This window comes from Salvelinus namaycush, chromosome 19 (assembly GCF_016432855.1).
Source record: "Salvelinus namaycush isolate Seneca chromosome 19, SaNama_1.0, whole genome shotgun sequence".
Lineage (NCBI taxonomy): Eukaryota > Metazoa > Chordata > Actinopteri > Salmoniformes > Salmonidae > Salvelinus > Salvelinus namaycush.
This window is the reverse complement of record NC_052325.1, coordinates 23,434,678-23,456,477: the sequence shown is the minus strand read 5'-3', so window position 1 is coordinate 23,456,477 and position 21,800 is coordinate 23,434,678. Positions and strand designations below refer to the sequence as shown.

At 40.3% G+C, this 21,800-nt stretch overlaps 1 protein-coding gene across 1 annotated transcript in view; it reads right to left on the bottom strand.

Annotated features, from left to right (window-relative positions):
- The window catches only part of LOC120063945 (parathyroid hormone 2 receptor-like), a 124,804-nt gene that overhangs the window by 27,042 nt on the left and 75,962 nt on the right, over positions 1-21,800 (bottom strand). The window contains exons 7-8 of the mRNA XM_039014254.1: positions 20,557-20,740; positions 10,850-11,003 (exon numbers count right to left, since the gene is read on the bottom strand). Of these exons, the coding sequence (XP_038870182.1) occupies positions 10,850-11,003; positions 20,557-20,740 (338 nt within the window). The remainder of the gene's footprint in view (positions 1-10,849; positions 11,004-20,556; positions 20,741-21,800) is intronic.

Here is a 21,800-nt window from a genome sequence, read left to right as displayed (position 1 = left end):
CGGACAAACTGAAATGGTCCACCCACACATACAGAGTGGTGAAGAAGGCACAACAGCGCCTCTTCAAACTCAGGAGGCTAAAGAAATTTAGCTTGATGCACAAACTTCTACAGATGCACAATCGAGAGCATCCTGTCGGGCTGTATCACAGCATGGTACGGCAACTGCTCCGCCCTCAAACGCAAGGCTCTCCAGAAGGTAGTGCGGTCTGCACAACGCATCAACGGGGGCAAAATGCCCTCCAGGACACCTACAGCCCCCGATGTCACAGGAATGCCAAAAATAGCAACGACCTGAGCCACTGCCTGTTCACCCCGCTATCATCCAGAAGGCGAGGTCAGTACAGGTGCATCAAAGCTGGGACGGAAAGACAGAAAAACAGCTTCTATCTCAAGGTCATCAGACTGTTAAACAGCCACCACTAACATAGAGAGGCTGCTGCCAACATACAGACTCAAATCACTGGCCACTTTAATAAATAGATTCTCATCACTTTAAATAATGGCACTTTAATAATGTTTACATATCCTACATTACTCATCTCATATATACTGTATATACAGTATTTTATACCATCTATTGTATTTTGCCTATGCCACACGGCCATCGCGCATCCATATATTTATATGTACAAATATATGTATTTATTCCACCCCGTTACATTGTCTGTATAAGGTAGTCGTTGTGAATGTGTTAGATTACTTGTTAGGTATTACTGCACTGTCGGAACTAGAAGCACAAGCATTTTGCTACACTCACATTAACATCTGCTAACCATGTGTATGTGACAATTTTTTTTTATTTGATTTGACACCATCACACCTCCTCCATGCTTTACGGTAGGAACCACACATGCTGCGATCACCTACTTTGCGTCTCACAAAGACACGGCTGTTGGAACCAAACATTTTAAATTAGACCAAAAGGACAGATTTCCACCGCCCTAATGTCCATTGCTCGTGTTTCTTGGCCCAAGCAAGTCTCTTCTTCTTATTGGTGTCCTTTAGTAGCAGTATCTTTGCAGTAATTTGACGAAGAAGGCCTGATTCACGCAGTCTCTTCTGAACAGTTGATGTTGAGATGTGTCTGTTACTTAAACTCTGTGAAGCATTTATTTGGGCTGCAATCTGAGGTGCAGTTAACTGTAATGAACTTATCCTCTGCAGCAGAGGTAACTCTGGGTCTTCCTTTCCTGTGGCAGTCCTCATGAGATTCAGTTTCATCATAGCGCTTGAGGTTTTTTGTGACTGCACTTGAAGAAACTTTCAAAGTTCTTGAAATGTTCCGGATTGACTGACCTCCATGTCTTAAAGTAATGATGGACTGTAGTTTCTCTTTGCTTATTTGAGCTGTTCTTGCCATAATATGGCCTTGGTCTTTTACCAAATAGGGCCATCTTCTGTATACAACCCCTACCTTGTCACAACACAACTGATTGGCTTAAACGCAAATAAATTCCACAAATTAACTTTTAACAAGGCACACCTGTTCATTAAAATTAATTCCAGGTGACTACCTCATGAAGCTGGTTGAGAGAATGCCAAGAGTGTGCAAAGCTTTCATTTAGGCAAAGGGTGGCTACTTTGAAGAATCTAAAATATATTTTGATTTGTTTAACACTTATTTGGTTACTACATGATTCCATATGTGTTATTTCATAGTTTTGATGTCTTCACTATTATTCAATAATGTATAAAATAGTAAAAATAAAGAAAAACCCTTGAATGATTAGGTGTGTCCAAACTTTTGACTGGTACTGTATAATATATTTATATATACTTGTATACACATTAGTCATCATAGATTGGTGTACAAAAACAAAACACAAATTGATAGCTGAGCAGTATAAAAATATGCAATGTTTGTTGTCCATAAATCATATATTACTGTGATATATACAGTTGAAGTCGGAAGTTTACATACACTTAGGTTGGAGTCATTAAAACTCGTTTTTCAACCACTCCACAAATTTCTTGTTAACAACCTATAGTTTTGGGAAGTCAGTTAGGACATCTACTTTGTGCATGACACAAGTAATTTTTCCAACAATTGTTGACAGACAGATTATTTCATTTATAATTCACTGTATCACAATTCCAGTGGGTCAGAAGTTTACATACACTAAGTTAACCAGGGCCTAAAAACTAAGGTGTCATTGTACGCTGATGATTCATGTTTTCTTTTAAAACCACAACTAGAATCTCTCCACGGCCTCTTAGAGGATCTAGATACATTTGCTATCCTCTCTGGATTAAAACCAAATTATGATAAATGTACCATATTACGTATTGGATCACTAAAAAATACACATTTTACATTGCCATGTAGTTTACCAATTAAATGGTCTGACGGTGATGTGGACATACTCGGTATACAAATCCCAAAAGAAAGAAATGATCTCACTCCAATAAATTTTTATAGAAAGTTAGCAAAAATAGATAAGATCTTGCTACCATGGAAAGGAAAATACCTGTCTATTTGTGGGAAAATCACCCTGATTAACTCTTTAATCATATCACAGTTTACCTATTTGCTTATGGTTTTGCCTACACCTAGTGACCTGCTTTTTAAATTATATGAACAAAAAATATTCAATTTTATTTGGAACGGCAAGCCAGATAAAATTAAAAGGGCCTATTTATATAACGAATATGAATTCGGAGGGCAGAAATTATTAAATATTAAAGCATTAGACCTCTCACTAAAGGCATCAGTCATACAAAAGTTATACTTAAATCCAAACTGGTTCTCTAGTAGATTGGTACGAATGTCTCATCCTATGTTCAAGAAGGGCCTTTTTCCCTTTATTCAGATTACACCTGCTCACTTTCGGTTGCTTGAAAAGGAAATAATCTCCAAAATATCTTTATTTTTTAAGCAAGCCTTAGAAAGTTGGTTGCAATTTCAGTTTAATCCACCTGAAAGGACGGAACAAATAGTACAACAAATCTTGTGGTTAAATTCAAATATAGTAATTGATAAAAAAACTGTATTTATCGAAGAAATGTTTAAAAAAGGTATAATTTTTGTGAATGATATCATAAATAGGACTGGTGGAGTAATGTCACACATGCAGCTAACGCAGACATATGGAAATGTCTGCTCTACCCAAAATTACAACCAATTAATTGCAGCATTACCACAAAAATGGAAGAGGCAGGTGGAAGGGGATAAAAGTAAGGAACTTGTATGTCGGCCTTATATTAAAGAACATAAATGGTTAAAGAAAAGTGTGATAAATAAAAACATATACCAATTTCATTTAAGGATCAAAAAACTTACAGCTGTGCCATATAAATTGCAAAATAGTTGGGAAGAGATTTTCGATGTACCCATTCCATGGCACATGGTGTATGAATTGATACGCAAAACAACGCCGGATTCAAAACTTCGAATTTTTCAATTTAAATTATTGTACAAAATTCTTGCAACTAATAGAATGTTATATATATGGGGGATACAATCTTCCCAGCTCTGTAGATTCTGCTGTGAGGAGGCAGAGTCATTAGACCATTTATTTTGGTATTGTCCGCATGTAGCTCGTTTTTGGTCACAGGTCCAGGAATGGTTGAAGAATTGCAACATTTGCGTAGAACTAACGCTACAGATAGCAATACTGGGGGATTTGAAAAGCCATAGTCAATCAATCAATAATATAATAATTATTTTAGCAAAAATGTTTATTTTTAATTTACAATCCGTGGAAGCTATGAGAATAGGAAGATTCAAATCTTTTGTGAAGCATCACAGCACAGTTGAAAAATATATGGCAAATAAAAATCCGAAATGGATGATGTTGGAAGATAGATGGGAAAGGTTGAGTGGAGCTGAAGGGTGGGACTAATAACAAGATAAACAATGTAGGGCATACGGGATCTGTGAAATGTGTATAGGTGCGGAGCTATTGTGAAATAGCACAGTTACAAGTGGAAATCAAACTGGATGGACAACAGAAATAGAGGAAGGACTAAGAACAAACAAGAGAGAACTATTATAAAGTAGACTGTGTCTGTAAAATGTGTATAAGATGTATAAATTGAAGGTAAAAACAGAAATGTTTATCAGTTTACTCCAATTGGGGGATCGGTGGTAGGGTTTGCGGGGAATAATAATAAAGGTATACTCTTTAAAAAAGTATGTATGTCTATGTAGGTATGTGTATGTATATATGTGTATATGTATGCATACGTGAATGGATATATATATTTACCCAAAAAAATATGGGGGATTGGAAATGATGCAGACAATTACATTGGAAGCAACATTCTTTCCGCAATATTAAGCTGATCCACCCCCCAAAAAAATAAAATAAAAAAATAAATAAATAAAGTTAACTGTGCCTTTAAACAGCTTGGAAAATTCCAGAAAATTATGTTATGGGAAAATCTAAAGAAATCAGCCAAGACCTCAGAAAAACTTATTGTAGACTAGACCTCCACAAGTCTGTTTCATCCTTGGGAGCAATTTCCAAACGCCTGAAGGTACCACGTTCATCTGTACAAACAATAGCATGCAAGTATAAACACCATGGGACCATGCAGCCGTCATACCGCTCAGGTAGGAGATGCATTCTGTCTCCTAGAGATGAACGTACTTTGTTGCGAAAAGTGCAAATCAATCCCAGAACAACAGCAAAGGACCTTGTGAAGATGCTGGAGGAAACAGGTACAAAAGTATCTATATTCACAGTTAAACGAGTCCTATATTGACATAACCGCTCAGCAAGGAAGAAGCCACTGCTCCAAAACCGCCATAAAAAAGCTAGACTACGGTTTGCAACTGCACATGAGGACAAAGATCGTGCTTTTTGGAGAAATGACCTCTAGTCTGATGAAGCAGAAATAGAACTGTTTGGCCATCATGACCATCATTATGTTTGGAGGAAAAAGGGGGAGGCTTGCAAGCCGAAGAACACCATCCCAACCGTGAAGCACGTGGGTGGCAGCATCATGTTGTGGGGGTGCTTTGCTGCAGGAGGGACTGGTGCCCTTCACAAAATAGATGACATCATGAGGGAGGAAAATTATGTGGATATATTAAAGCAACATCTCAAGACATCAGTCAGGAAGTTAAAGCTTGGTCACAAATGGGTCTTCCAAAGTTGTGGCAAAATGGCTTAAGGACAACAAAGTCAAGGTATTGGAGTGGCCATCACAAAGCCCTGACCTCAATCCTATAGAAAATTTGTGGGCAGAAGTGAAAAAGCGTGTGCAGGCAAGGAGGCCTACAAACCTGACTCAGTTACACCAGCTCTGTCAGGAGGAGCCATAATGGGCCAAAATTCATCCAACTTATTGTGGGAAGCTATTGGAAGGCTACCCGAAACGTTTGACCCAAGTTAAACAATCTAAAGGCAATGCTACCAAATACTAATTGAGTGTATGTAAACTTCTGACCCACTGGGAATATGATGAAAGAAAGAAAAACTGAAATAAATCATTCTCTCTACTATTATTCTAACATTTCACATTCTTTAAATAAAGTGGTAATCCTACCTGACCTAAGACAGGGAATTTTTACTAGGATTAAATGTCAGGAATTGTGAAAAACTGAGTTTAAATGTATTTGGCAAAGGTGTATGTAAACTTCCGACTTCAACTGTATATACATATATATATATTTTACTGTGTTTGCGGGTGTAAAACCATTGCACATAAGGGAGATAACATTTTCAGAGGACAACTTTAATGTTGGTATACTACATAAGAAAACACATTTGCATGTTTTTACTTTAAACAAGAAAACAAACCACTCTGCTGAATATGACAGTTCCAACATAACAACCTGTTTACTCCGACACCCTCATATTTACTTCACATAAATGTAATTACATGGTTCTCTGGATTGACATGGATCGCAGTTGTAATTTTCTGTCTCGGCTGAGTGGCTTAACCAAAGAGACAAAATCACATTGATTGACTGTGATAGAAATGATGGTTTGTGTCTAAGTAAGTGTGTGTGTGTGTGTGTGTGTGTGTGTGTGTGTGTGTGTGTGTGTGTGTGTGTGTGTGTGTGTGTGTGTGTGTGTGTGTGTGTGTGTGTGTGTGTAAGTCTGTGTGCCTGTCTGCTTGCCAGCATGCCTGCGCTCGTCAACAAACAGCTCCTTTCGCCTGAGAAAAATAGTTATTTTTACATCTACATTTCAAACATCTCTGTTGTGGGCCCTGCTCCCTAACAGGAAGAACACATCAAACGAGGATGGGGCATGAAAAAAACAAACATTTACCATAAGAGGGAGAGGAAGTATCAAAACATACAAGCAAGAGTCACTGTGAGGCCGAGTGGGGAAGAGAAGTGATTGTAAGAGGATTGGGGTAGATGCTATTGATGATTGTTCTCTGAATGTGCCTCTAATACAGTGGCTGTGAGAAGAGACTACTCTAATACAGCGGCTGTGAGAAGAGACTACTCCAATACAGTGGCTGTGAGAAGAGACTACTCTAATACAGTGGCTGTGAGAAGAGACTACTCTAATACAGTGGCTGTGAGAAGAGACTACTCCAATACAGTGGCTGTGAGAAGAGACTACTCTAATACAGTGGCTGTGAGAAGAGACTACTCTAATACAGTGGCTGTGAGAAGAGACTACTCTAATACAGTGGCTGTGAGGAGAGACTACTATAATACAGTGGCTGTGAGGAGAGACTACTCTAATACAGTGGCTGTGAGCAGAGACTACTCTAATACAGTGGCTGTGAGAAGAGACTACTCTAATACAGTGGCTGTGAGGAGAGACTACTATAATACAGTGGCTGTGAGGAGAGACTACTCTAATACAGCGGCTGTGAGCAGAGACTACTCTAATACAGTGGCTGTGAGGAGAGACTACTATAATACAGTGGCTGTGAGAAGAGACTACTCCAATACAGTGGCTGTGAGAAGAGACTACTCTAATACAGTGGCTGTGAGCAGAGACTACTCTAATACAGCGGCTGTGAGAAGAGACTACTCCAATACAGTGGCTGTGAGAAGAGACTACTCCAATACAGTGGCTGTGAGAAGAGACTACTCTAATACAGTGGCTGTGAGAAGAGACTACTCTAATACAGCTGCTGTGAGAAGAGACTACTATAATACAGTGGCTGTGAGGAGAGACTACTCTAATACAGTGGCTGTGAGAAGAGACTACTCTAATACAGCGGCTGTGAGAAGAGACTACTCTAATACAGTGGCTGTGAGGAGAGACTACTCTAATACAGTGGCTGTGAGAAGAGACTACTCTAATACAGTGGTTGTGAGACGAGACTACTCTAATACATTGGCTGTGAGAAGATACTACTATAATACAGCTGCTGTGAGAAGAGACTACTATAATACAGTGGCTGTGAGGAGAGACTACTCTAATACAGTGGCTGTGAGCAGAGACTACTCCAATACAGTGGCTGTGAGAAGAGACTACTCCAATACAGCTGCTGTGAGAAGAGACTACTCCAATACAGCTGCTGTGAGAAGAGACTACTCTAATACAGCGGCTGTGAGCAGAGACTACTATAATACAGCGGCTGTGAGAAGAGACTACTCTAATACAGCGGCTGTGAGAAGAGACTACTCTAATACAGCTGCTGTGAGAAGAGACTGCACTTGTGAAGGTGACTGCACTTGTGAAGACTGCACTTGTGAAGGTGGTAAATGACCTTTTAATGGCGTCAGACCGAGGCTCTGCATCTGTCCTCGTGCTACTAGACCTTAGTGCTGCCTTTGACACCATCGATCACCACATTCTTTTGGAGAGACTGGAAACCCAAATTGGTCTACACGGACAAGTTCTGGCCTGGTTTAGATCTTATCTGTCGGAAAGATATCAGTTTGTCTCTGTGAATGGTTTGTCCTCTGACAAATCAACTGTACATTTCGGTGTTCCTCAAGGTTCCGTTTTAGGACCACTATTGTTTTCACTATATATTTTACCTCTTGGGGATGTTATTCGAAAACATAATGTTAACTTTCACTGCTATGCGGATGACACACAGCTGTACATTTCAATGAAACATGGTGAAGCCCCAAAATTGCCCTCGCTAGAAGCCTGTGTTTCAGACATAAGGAAGTGGATGGCTGAAAACTTTCTACTTTTAAACTCGGACAAAACAGAGATGCTTGTTCTAGGTCCCAAGAAACAAAGAGATCTTCTGTTAAATCTGACAATTAATCTTGATGGTTGTAAAGTCGTCTCAAATAAAACTGTGAAGGACCTCGGCGTTACTCTTGACCCTGATCTCTCTTTTGACGAACATATCAAGACTGTTTCAAGGACAGCTTTTTTCCATCTACGTAACATTGCAAAAATCAGAAATTTTCTGTCCAAAAATGATGCAGAAAAATGAATCCATGCATTTGTTACTTCTAGGCTAGACTACTGCAATGCTCTACTTTCCGGCTACCCGGATAAAGCACTAAATAAACTTCAGTTAGTGCTAAATACGGCTGCTAGAATCCTGACTAGAACCAAGAAATTTGATCATATTACTCCAGTGCTAGCTTCCCTACACTGGCTTCCTATTAAGGCAAGGGTTGATTTCAAGGTTTTACTGTTAACCTATAAAGCGTTACATGGGCTTGCTCCTACCTATCTTTCCGAGTTGGTCCTGCCGTACATACCTACACGTACGCTACGGTCACAAGACGCAGGCCTCCTAATTGTCCCTAGAATTTCTAAGCAAACAGCTGGAGGCAGGGCTTTCTCCTATAGATCTCCATTTTTATGGAATGGTCTGCCTACCCATGTGAGAGACGCAGACTCGGTCTCAACCTTTAAGTCTTTACTGAAGACATATCTCTTCAGTAGGTCATATGATTGAGTGTAGTCTGGCCCAGGAGTGTGAAGGTGAACGGAAAGGCTCTGGAGCAACGAACCGCCCTTGCTGTCTCTGCCTGGCCGGTTCCCCTCCACTGGGATTCTCTACCTCTAACCCTATTACAGGGGCTGAGTCACTGGCTTACTGGTGCTCTTTCATGCCGTCCCTAGGAGGGGTGCGTCACTTGAGTGGGTTGAGTTACTGACGTGATCTTCCTGTCTGGGTTGGCGCCCCCCCTTGGTTTGTGCTGTGGTGGAGATCTTTGTGGGCTATACTCGGCCTTGTCTCAGGATTGTAAGTTGGTGGCTGAAGATATCCCTCTAGTGGTGCGGGGGCTGTGCTTTGGCAAAGTGGGTGGGGTTATATCCTTCCTGTTTGGCCCTGTCCGGGGGTATCATCGGATGGGGCCACAGTGTCTCCTGACCCCTCCTGTCTCAGCCTCCAGTATTTATGCTGCAGTAGTTTGTGTCGGGGGGCTAGGGCCAGTTGGTTATATCTGGAGTACTTCTCCTGTCTTATCCAGTGTCCTGTGGGAATTTAAGTATGCTCTCTCAAATTCTCTCCTTCTCTCTTTCTTTCTTTCTCTCGGTGGACCTGAGCCCTAGGACCATACGTCAGGACTACTGGGCATGATGACTCCTTGCTGTCCCCAGTCCACCTGGCCTTGCTGCTGTTCCAGTTTCAACTGTTCTGCCTGCAGTTATGGAACCCCTACCTGTCCCAGACCTGCTGTTTTCAACTCTTAATGATCGGCTATGAAAAGCCAAGTGACATTTATTCCTGATTATTATTTGACCATGCTTGTCATTTATGAACATTTTGAACATCTTGGCCATGTTCTGTTATAATGATACAACCACTTTTAAAATTGAAATTAATGGCGGCCATTATTTGAGCTGAAGCGTGAGAAAATACACCCCGCCCTTTGAATTGAAATGTTGCCTATTCACATCTAATATGTTGCCTGACTACAATATTTTATCTTGATACGTTAACAAATACTCGTGTTAATTTTGGCATGGTTACCTGCCTACAATTTCCACTGTAGGTCGCAAGCCAATAGTAAGTCAATAGAGCTAACTGGCTAGCTACTTACTACGGTTAGCTAGCCAGACAGCCACGAATAATTGTTAGCTAGCTACCAACGAAGAATTGAAATCTACATTGGATAACATTGGATTTAGGTCATTTTTGACTGTTAAACTATCTGGTTAGCTACATTATTACGATTCACAAATAGCTAGCAAATAATTATGGAGTGTTTATCCTGTTTTGTCTCTGTCAACATTGTCCTGGCTAGAAAAAGAAAGGTTCAGTAAATGGGTAACTGGCTAGCTAGCTAGCCACGAAGAATTGTTAGCTAGCTACCTAAGTAGAATTGACATCTACTGTACCTTGCATAACATTAGTTTTAGGTAATGTTTGCCTGTTTAACTAGCTAGCTAGAGTATAAGGATTCACATATATCTAGCTGATAATTAAGAAGTAAAATGTTTGCTTTTTTTGTCTCTATTGTTGCCATTGTCCTGACTGGAAGAAGGTTCAGTGAATGGGGAGATGCAGCGTGAGGTAATACAGTAGGGGGAGTGGGAGGTAATACAGTAGGGGAAGTGCGAGAGCTTCTCAAATGTAATGTTTTATACGTTCTCCACACTCGCGTCCTCACAAGAACGCCCTCGGAGAATGCTCTTGGAGCATGAGAGTGTGGAGCCCGGTAGCATGCATATTGAGAAACACCCCAGGTATCAGTGCATTATCATTGTGTACTGGCTGCTAGCACAGCAAACATGGATGAAAATCTAATTTAGATAACAAACATGTACTTTGGTCACCTTTATAAATATTGATAGCATTATTACCAAAGCTCTTGATGAAATAAACAAAGATTTGGACACTAAATTCGTTTTTAGAATGCACACCAGCCCAATCCAATCCCATAAAGGCTGCGGCCCTATAATGACATCATCACACACAGGTCTTTGTAACCAAATACTTTTAATCTCAATGAAAATAATCTGTAGTGAAATGAAAATGGAAATCTCGACACACACACTCACCCCATCCGATGAGGGTGAAGCCCCACAGGTACTTGGTGTCTGAGAGGAAGGCCATGAAGATGAGGCTGTGGAGGTACAGGCCCTCTACCAGGATCCAGTAGTAATTAGTGGCCAGGAAGTAGATGAACAGCAACACTGTCACCTTACACCCAATCTGGAGAGAGAGAGAGCAAGAGAGAGTGAAAGAGAGAGAGCGAGAAGGGAGAAAGGGGGAGGGGAGAGGAGAGAGAGGGGGAAGGGAGAGAAATCAAAAACAAGCGAGAAAAAATATTGATTAGTAAGAAAATGACAATATAGAACCTCGTTAAAGCTTTGGAATTGCCCCAGGGTTTCACTGTCTTTCACAATCACCCCCCCCCCCCCCAAATGATTTATTCTCACAGCAGGTATTTAATCAAAGTCTCTGTTCAAGTTCTCGTCTTTCTAAAGAGGTAAGTGGTTCTGGTTCCAGGGAGGCCCATGCTATCTCAGATGTTGAGAGACAAGCGGGAGGGAGATAGCAGATGCTTTTCATAACTGACGTCAAATAATTATGGGGACGCAACACTCCCATTTCCAGCCTAAGTGGAAATGGGAGTCGAAATGGAAATAACAGCATCCAAGAAACACTGTAGACACATCCATCACAGCTTGAGACAACGACTTTACAATGTGATATTTCTCTAAATGGCTTCCCTGCTAATCCACATTTAGTCATGCCAAGCCATTAGAAAAGAAAGAGCCACATTATTATTGCTCATTATTGCCAAGCTTTGACTGAGTTTCTTTCTACACTACTGGCTTTGGGGATCTGATTTGTAATTAACTGTCCATGATTTGAATTGCAGGCTACTCCCCTTTAATAATGAACTCTGGATCCCTTTGTGATGCTGAACCAAGGTCCTTGTTTACCAACTTTACACTGTGAAGTGTAAACTTTACACAGTGTATCTTCAAACTGAGAGAAAAAAAAACTGCTGTGTAAACTTGCGATGACTGAGGTTGATAACCTTATTGGCTATTTACAACACAACAGAGAGCATTGATGTGATGCGAACCTTAGGTCTTAGTGATACTTTTAACTCTCATATTAAAAGGAGCTGCTTTGACCAATTAGATGGTATTATCCATTTGCATTAGGAGACTCATGAAACAATTTACCTTCTGTACACGTTCACACATCAGCATGGGTGTGTATTGGATGTGGTTGAGTAGATCAAATGTGCCAGGGGATTCACAGAAGCCTTGACAAGCACTAGTCATATTGATCTTAACTCCATGCTGTGAGATGCACTCGGGGTGTTTTAATCAGCCTATTAGCTAAACTTGAGGTGATCAACACTACAGCAGCTCAAAGAACAGGAGGCTCCATACTGTGTTCAGAAATAAATAATTATGTCATCTACATGTAGAACAGTTGAAAGCTATGTCACTAACATGTAAAACAGTTGAGACCTATGTCACCTACATGTAGAACAGTTGAAAGCTATGTCACTTACATGTAGAACAGTTGAAAGCTATGTCACTAACATGTAAAACAGTTGAGACCTATGTCACCTACATGTAGAACAGTTGAAAGCTATGTCACCTACATGTAAAACAGTTGAAAGCTATGTCACCTACATGTAAAACAGTTGAAAGCTATGTCACTAACATGTAAAACAGTTGAGATCTATGTCACTAACATGTAAAACAGTTGAGACCTATGTCACCTACATGTAGAACAGTTGAGACCTATGTCACCTACATGTAGAACAGTTGAAAGCTATGTCACTAACATCTAAAACAGTTGAGACCTATGTCACCTACATGTAGAACAGTTGAAGCTATGTCACTTACATGTAAAACAGTTGAGACCTATGTCACCTACATGTAGAACAGTTGAAAGCTATGTCACCTACATGTAGAACAGTTGAGACCTATGTCACTAACATGTAGAACAGTTGAAGCTATGTCACTAACATGTAAAACAGTTGAGACCTATGTCACCTACATGTAGAACAGTTGAAAGCTATGTCACCTACATGTAGAACAGTTGAAAGCTATGTCACTTACATGTAGAACAGTTGAAAGCTATGTCACTTACACGTAGAACAGTTGAGACCTATGTCACCTACATGTAGAACAGTTGAAAGCTATGTCACCTACATGTAGAACAGTTGAGACCTATGTCACTAACATGTAGAACAGTTGAAGCTATGTCACTAACATGTAAAACAGTTGAGACCTATGTCACCTACATGTAGAACAGTTGAAAGCTATGTCACCTACATGTAGAACAGTTGAAAGCTATGTCACTTACATGTAGAACAGTTGAAAGCTATGTCACTTACACGTAGAACAGTTGAGACCTATGTCACCTACATGTAGAACAGTTGAAAGCTATGTCACTAACATGTAACATGTACAGGTCCCGTGTGGCTCAGTTGATAGAGCATGGCGCTTGCAACGCCAGGGTTGTGGGTTCGATTCCCACGGGGGGCCAGTACAAAAAAGTATGAATGTATGTACTTGTAAGTCGCTCTGGATAAGAGCGTCTGCTAAATGACTTAAATGTAAATGTATGTAAAACAGTTGAGACCTATGTCACCTACATGTAGGAACAGTTGAAAGCTATGTCACCTACATGTAAAACAGTTGAAAGCTATGTCACCTACATGTAAAACAGTTGAAAGCTATGTCACTAACATGTAAAACAGTTGAGAGCTATGTCACTAACATGTAAAACAGTTGAGACCTATGTCACCTACATGTAGAACAGTTGAGACCTATGTCACCTACATGTAGAACAGTTGAAGCTATGTCACTTACATGTAAAACAGTTGAGACCTATGTCACCTACATGTAGAACAGTTGAAAGCTATGTCACCTACATGTAGAACAGTTGAAAGCTATGTCACTTACATGTAAAACAGTTGAGACCTATGTCACCTACATGTAGAACAGTTGAAAGCTATGTCACTTACATGTAAAACAGTTGAGACCTATGTCACCTACATGTAGAACAGTTGAAAGCTATGTCACTTACATGTAGAACAGTTGAAAGCTATGCATTAGCTAACCTTTTACACAGCTATTATGCATATGATGTTGAAGAGTAAATGAATGATATAGAAAAAAAATAGAAGAATATGTATATACACACCCACATACAAATATATACATACACACATACATACATATTAACTATATTTATACAGTACCAATCAAAGGTTTGCACACACCTGCTCATTCAAGGGTTTTTCTTTCTTTATACTATTTTCTACATTGTAGAATAATAGTGAAGACATCAAAACTATGAAATAACACATATGGAATCATGTAGTAACCAAAAAAGTGTTAACCTGTTGAGGACAGAGGGCGCTGTTTTCACTTTGGGGGAAAATCGTGCCCAATTTAAACGGCCTCGTACTCAATTCTTGCTCGTACAATATGCATATTATTATTACTATTGGATAGAAAACACTCTCTAGTTTCTAAAACCGTTTGAATTATATCTGTGAGTAAAACAGAACTCCTTTTGCAGCAAACTTCCTGACAGGAAGTGGAAAATCTGAAATCGATGCACTGTTCTAGGGCCTGCCTATTAATGTCCTTGATATTTATTAGAATACATGCACTTCATACGTCTTCCACTAGATGTCGACAGGCAGTGAGAGAAGAAATGGAGTGTGTAACTTGATCTGGGGTCGAATAATAGCTCTCGGCATGACGTGTCACCAGTTTCCTGTTTCCTGGAGAGCGGGTGAAGGGACCTGGATTTGCCTTCTGATAAGCTGTCGTTATGGACGACTAATATCTCCGGCTTCGATTTTATTTGATACATGTGACAATATCATCGTAAAGTATGTTTTTTCAATATAGTTTTATTAGATTATTGAAATTTATTCGGGACGTTAGGCGTGTTGCGTTGTGTGCCTTTGTTCAGGAAGGAGAGCTTAGCGCCACTTTGCTAGCTTTCCGTGCTAATTGACTGGAGAAGAGGACATTCTAAATCCAAACAACGATTGTTCCCGACAAAGGACCCCTTGTACAACATTCTGATGAAAGATCATCAAAAGTAGGACCCATTTTATGATGCTATTTCATATATCTGTCGAACATGTGAAATAGTCGTTTGCGCCCAGAGTTTGGGCACTCTCTCGCTATACCTAAGCTGGATGTCGTAATGAAGTTATTTTTAGAATTCTAACACGGCGATTGCATTAAGAACTAGTGTATCTATCATTTCCTATACAACATGTATTTTCTAGTAACGTTTATGAATAGTTATTTGGTCAGAATAGTTGGAGTGTCATAAAAATATCCGCACATTCTGGGAAAAAGATGCTACGTTAGCACAATGTATAACCACTGATTTCAGCTCTAAATATGCACATTTTCGAACAAAACATAAGTGTATGTATAACCTGATGTTATAGGACTGTCATCTGATGAAGGTTTATGAAGGTTAGTGAAAATTAATATATTTTGCTGGTTTATTCCCTATCGCTAACGTGCCTATTGCTATCGCTAACGTGCCTTGATGAATGAATGCGGTAGTGTGGTAGGCTATTGTAGTAAGCTAATATAATGCTATATTGTGTTTTTGCTGTAAAACACTTAAAAAATCGGAAATATTGGCTGGATTCACAAGATGTTTGTCTTTAATTTGCTGTACACCATCGATTTTTCAGAAATGTTTTATGATGAGTATTTAGGTATTTGACGTTGGTGTCTGTAATTACTCTGGCTGCTTCGGTTCTATTTCTGACGGTAGCTGTGATGGTAGCTGCAATGTAAAACTGATTTATACCTCAAATATGCACATTTTTCGAACAAAACATAGATTTATTGTATAACATGTTATAAGACTGTCATCTGATGAAGTTGTTTCTTGGTTAGTTTGGTTGGTTCTTGGTTAGTTAGGTTGGCTTTGTGCATGCTACCTGTGCTGTGAAAAATGTCTGTCCTTTTTTGTATTTGGTGGTGAGCTAACATAAATATATGTGGTGTTTTCGCTGTAAAACATTTTAAAAATCGGACATGTTGACTGGATTCACAAGATGTGTATCTTTCATTTGCTGTATTGGACTTGTTAATGTGTGAAAGTTAAATATTTCTAAAAAATATATTTTGAATTTCGCGCTCTGCCTTTTCAGTGGAATGTGGGAGGAGTTCCGCTAGCGGAACGCCGGAGCCAGACAGTAAAAATACTTTGATGTACTACATACGTTGTTTTTTGGGGTATCTGTACTTTACTTTACCATTTATATTTTTGACAACTTTTAATTTTACTTCACTACATTCCTAAAGAAAATAATTTACTTTTTACGACATACATTTTCCTTGACACCCAAAAGTACTCGTTACATTTTGAATGGTTAGCGGGACATAAAAATGGTCCAACTCACACATTATCAAGAGAATATCCCTGGTCATCCCTACTGCCTCTGATCTGGCAGACTCACTAAACACACATGCTTCGTTTGTAAATGATGTCTGAGGGATGGAGTGTGCCCCTGTCTATCCATAAATAAAATAAAAACTACAAAATGGCGCCATCTGGTTTGCTTAATATAAGGAATTTTAAATGATGTATAGTTTTTTACTTTTACTCAAGTAGTATTTTATTTTACTGACTTTCACTTGAGTCATTTTCTATTAAGGCATCTTTACTTTTACTCAAGTATGACAATTGGGTACTTTTGCCACCACTGGATCACTCAGTCACCATCTCCCTCTCTTTCTGTGACTGACTCTCTTACTCCCTTTCTCTTGCTTCTTTTCTCTGTTACTAGAGACCATGTTATAATATCCCGAAACCATGACTTTGAAGCTCTGACCCCTCTTTCATCACCACATTCAGCTATGGGGAATGAGGAATTTGCCCCATCGTACTGAAGATCAGTTCGAAGGACATCCTCAGGTTACTCACAACAGTGAAATGCAAGATTAAGATATTTATTGTCTCTGCCCTCCCACTTTGTGTGTCCCACTGTTATACTGAATACTTATGCAAATTATATTTCCCTTTATTATTTTTGTATAAATTAGTAAAAAATTCTAAAAATCTATTTTTGCTTTGTCATTATGGGGTACTGTGTGTAGATTGATGAGAGAAAAAAACAATTTAATCAATTTTAGAATATGGCTGTAACGTAACAACATTTGGAAAAAGTCAAGGCGTCTGAATACTTTTCGAATGCACTATACTGCAGTATACTGTATAATATGTTCCAATAATAGTATGTTCCATTTAATTTGTGTCCACATAGTCATCCATCCACCTTTGAAAGAACCCTAAAGCTACAGTATGTTTAAAGCTTTCAGTCAACTCTCTCCTCACCAATCAGGTGAACATAGCACATGGCATCTGAAGGAGAAAATATATATATATTTTTGCAACCCATCCAGGAGCCTTGAAGTGGAAAACAGGGTATGAAGAGGAGGAAGAGAAGAAGGAAGAGAAGGATCAGGATGAAGAGAAGAGGGAGGAGGAAGAACACTCACATTTGGTGAGCTGTAACTAATTGGCTAGATTTAGCTGATTCTGATCATCAGGTCAGTTAGTATGCTTTGACGAACTTCCTACTTTGAAGTCTCACAGGCAGAAGCCCACTCACAATTCAGCCAGAGATTAAATCACACAGCTAATTCACTGAAAGCATAATCTTATCTCAAGAGGGCTGCAGCATTGCACATTAAATCACTCATAAAACAAAAAGAATACAAGTATTTAAAAAAAAGATGCACATCCCATTGGCACTACTTTTTTGGGGCAAGCTCTGAGCAAAAGCACTGCGCCCTGAACCATAAAGGTTCAGCTGGTGTCTCGCACCTGAGAGACCAACGACTGTGTACATACGTCTTGTTCTGTGGCAGCTCTCAGTAAACATGTAACAGATGTAACAGTATAACTTTAAACCGTCCCCTCGCCCCGACACGGGCGCGAACCAGGGACCTTCTGCACACATCAACAACGGTCGCCCACGAAGCATCGTTACCCATCGCGCCACAAAGGCCGCGGCCCTTGCAGAGCAAGGTGCAACCCTACTTCTAGGTTTCAGAGCAAGTGACGTAACTGATTGAAACGCTACTAGCGCGTACCCGCTAACTAGCTAGCCATTTCACATCCGTTACACTCACCCCCCTTTCAACCTCCTCCTTTTCCGCAGCAACCAGTGATCCGGGTCAACAGCATCAATGTAACAGTATAACTTTAAACCGTCCCCTCGCCCCGACACGGGCGCGAACCAGGGACCTTCTGCACACATCAACAACTGACACCCACGAAGCATCGTTACCCATCGCTCCACAAAAGCCGCGGCCCTTGCAGAGCAAGGTGCAACCCTACTTCTAGGTTTCAGAGCAAGTGACGTAACTGATTGAAACGCTACTAGCGCGTACCCGCTAACTAGCTAGCCATTTCACATCCGTTACACAGACAGCCTTAAGGCTTATGTGTCATCTATATGAGTCAGAAGCATTTATTCTAGTGCCAAAATTTACTACAAAGTGTAAATAGGATAATTTTGGTCCTAAAGTCAGTATCGTCCAAAATAAAGATTTGCAAGACTTAAGGAATCTAGGATATGTAACAGTTTTCCTTTGGTTGGATTTATTTCAATCCTGCCCACATGCCCACAGCTGTCAGCCCCCAAGTAATCATACCTTCAGAGCGCAGCTGCATGAAACCTGAACGTAATGCCCGTAGCTGCAGAATGCAGACTGACTGTGGTACATTTGATTTGACTTTGGATATTCCTTTGGGGCTAGTTTGGGACCATCAGTAAATTAAGTAAATTCATTGACACAATATAGGACAATATTTTCACATTTAAAAATTTTAAGAACTTTCCAATAAATCTCAAACCAACTATAAATTGTAGAAATCTATATACAAATATTGAAAGCAGCAAAAAGAGAATTAAAAGATATGCAACATGAAAATGTTTTCAAATTTACACTGTGTCATTTGCTGACGGTCCCTAACTAACCCCACTGATCCATAGCCAAGCCAACTTTGCCATGGTAGTACTGTACACAGGCCGGCTGAAGCTACAGTAATTGGCGAATGAAGTTTGCTAGCTTGCTAGCAAACCTAAGCTACTTCCAGACCTAGTTAGACTGTTTCAAATGAACTAGAAAGGTGAGTGACTAACTGTATACCATTTTGGCAGAGTGAATGTACACCCACATCAAAGCACACGTCCAAGACCAAAATCTCAGTTTCAGTGGCATTTCCTAATGAGGAGGATTGAAACCGAGGATCAGTTTAGCCCCTCTTTAAAGCAAAACAGAAAACAAAATACAGTACAGTAAGAAGCACAAACCATTCTAAATGTTCCTGAGGAACAACTACATAAAAAGGGAAGAGGTTAAAGGGATGGTTCGAGGTTTTGGCAGTGAAGCCCTTTATCTACTTCCCCAGAGTCAGAGGAACTTGTGGATCCCTTTTTTTATGTCTCTGGGTCCAGTATGAAGGAACTTAGTTTCGTGAGCCAACGCTAACTAGCGTTAGCACAATGACTGGTAGGAACAGCTAGGAACAGCTAGCATAAAAATGGTATCCACGAATGGTATCCATCTGACTCTAGTAGATAAAAGGCTTAGTTACCAAAATCTCGAACTATCCCTTTAAAGTAAAACATTCCAGTCTGCATAGCTTTGAACTATTTGAACCAGCTTTCCCTGATAAAAAAAATACATTTTCTGTGTGATGCCTGTGAAGCCTATTTCCGCTGGCTAGCAGGCTATAGTGCTAATCTAGTGCTTCCAGTGGTCTATCCTCCCTCACATGTTCAGTGTGTGTATCTCTGACTATTCAGTCATTACAGAGCAGAGGAGGTTGCAGTAAGGGAACAGTCAGACTTACAGAGCTTTTTCAGAGCTGGACGCGGCTCTAGTTATAGAGTTGAAATTTAGCTTGATATTGAATGGAAACCACAGGCATGTTAGTGGAGACTATAGCCTCGGGATACTGAGCTCAGCCAGTCTAATGAGCTTTTCCAGTGCATCAGCATGCATGGCTTTGGCTGCGTTTGGACAGGCACCCCAATTATCATATTTTTTCACTAATTGATCTTTTGAACAATCAGATCAGCTCTGAAAATGTTCTGATGTGAAAAGTTCTGCTGCGATTGGTCAAAAGACCAATTAGTGGGGAAAAAATAAGGGAGGGTTTGGCCGGGGTAGGCCATCATTGTAAAAAAAAAAATGTTCTTAACTGATTTGCCTACTTAAATAAAGGTAAAAAGGGATCCGAGCGTGGACAATTATGTGTCCACCATGATGCAAAAGGACGCTTGTCATAAAGATGCCTGGCAACAAGAAGCTTGAAACCAGTACTACTCCCGTCACATGGGAAGAAAGTGTCAAAACGTGCAAACAGAACCCCAAAAAGGAGAGGGCATCCTCAGCCTCTCCCAAGAGCTTCCATGAGTCATGGAAGTCTAATCTGTATTTTTCAAGGGCACATCACAGGGGTGCTGGACCGAAAAAAAATGTGTAGAAATGAAGTAGGACCCGCACACACAGTTGCATTCACTAGCCTAATTAAAGGTGTCTAATGGAGCAATTGTGTGTGCAGGTCACTGTTTTATTTATTCATGGAAGAGCAGGGATTATTGGGATTCTTAGGGAGAAGGAGTGAAGGAGGGCAGGAGTGAAGGAGTAGCGGCACAGAGAAGTGGAGGAGAGCAAGAGTGGGAGGTGCAGGCAGGAGGTGCAGCGCTACTACTACTCACATACTGAGAGTTATCCAGCGGTGCCATGGCCACAGTCTTGACGTTATCCATGAGCACGGCATCAAACTCCTGCAGGCCGGCGCTGGTGTGCACCACCCGGTCCTTGACAAAGATGCTGACAGCTCGGAGCATGAAGGAGACAAACAGGTGGATGTGGATGTAGTTCCTGGTACAGTGGAGACGCCTGACAGGAAACAGAGGACCAGGAAATGTTAACATCTCTAATAGCTGAGACACACTGAAAATATAAACTTATATAAGCAGCGTGTGGCCGCGTTGTGTTAGCAACCACCTGCTGTGTGAGCACTAACACACCCAGCAGGTGACCGATATTCTGATCAGAGGCCCGCTGGTTTTAACCCATAAGATTATGTTATAACCATGTTATGACCCCTCTACAGTCTAAGCCCTGTCTAAGCTGGGGGAAGGGGAGGGGTGGTCTGCTAAGCTATATGGAATTGTTTTAAGAAGGTCATACCAAGGATCATTTTGCTATTTGATCTTGAATTTTAAAACTCATTGAAGTATTTTTTTAAAAACACATTGAATAACAGATTTACTACATGGAACAGATAGCCCCGCAAAAAGTTTGTTCTGAAGTGTCTGTCCTATGTCTGAAAGATAATCAAATCAAATTAAATCTAATTTTATTGATCACATATACATATTTAGCAGATGTTATTGCGGGTGTAGCGAAATGCTTGTTTTCCTAGCTCTAACAGTGCAGTAGTATCTAAAAATGATTCACAACAATACACACAAATCTAAAAGTCAAATAATGGAATTTAAAAAATATATATAGTTATTAGATCGAGCAATGTTGGAGTGACTAAAATACACTAGAATAGAATACAGTATATACATACATATGAGAATAAAGTGACTAGTGTTCCATTATTAAAGTGGCCAGTGATTCCAAGTCTATGATTATAAGCCAGCAGCCTCCAAGGTGCAGGGTTGCATAACCGGGTGGAAGCCGGCTAGTGATGACTATTTAACAGTCCGATGACCTTAAGATAGAAGCTGTTTTTCAGTCTCTCAGTCCCAGCTTTGATGCACCTGTACTGGCCTCGTCTTCTGGATGATAGCGGGGTGAACAGGCCGTGGCTCGGGTTGTTGACTTCCTTGTCACATCTGCTCCTGCTACGCCCTCTGGTGTTCATCCGGTGTCTTCTTGACCTGCAGTTACTCCCCCTGTACATCTCTCTCTCTCCCTCTCCCTCTCTGTGTGATTGGTGGTTGGA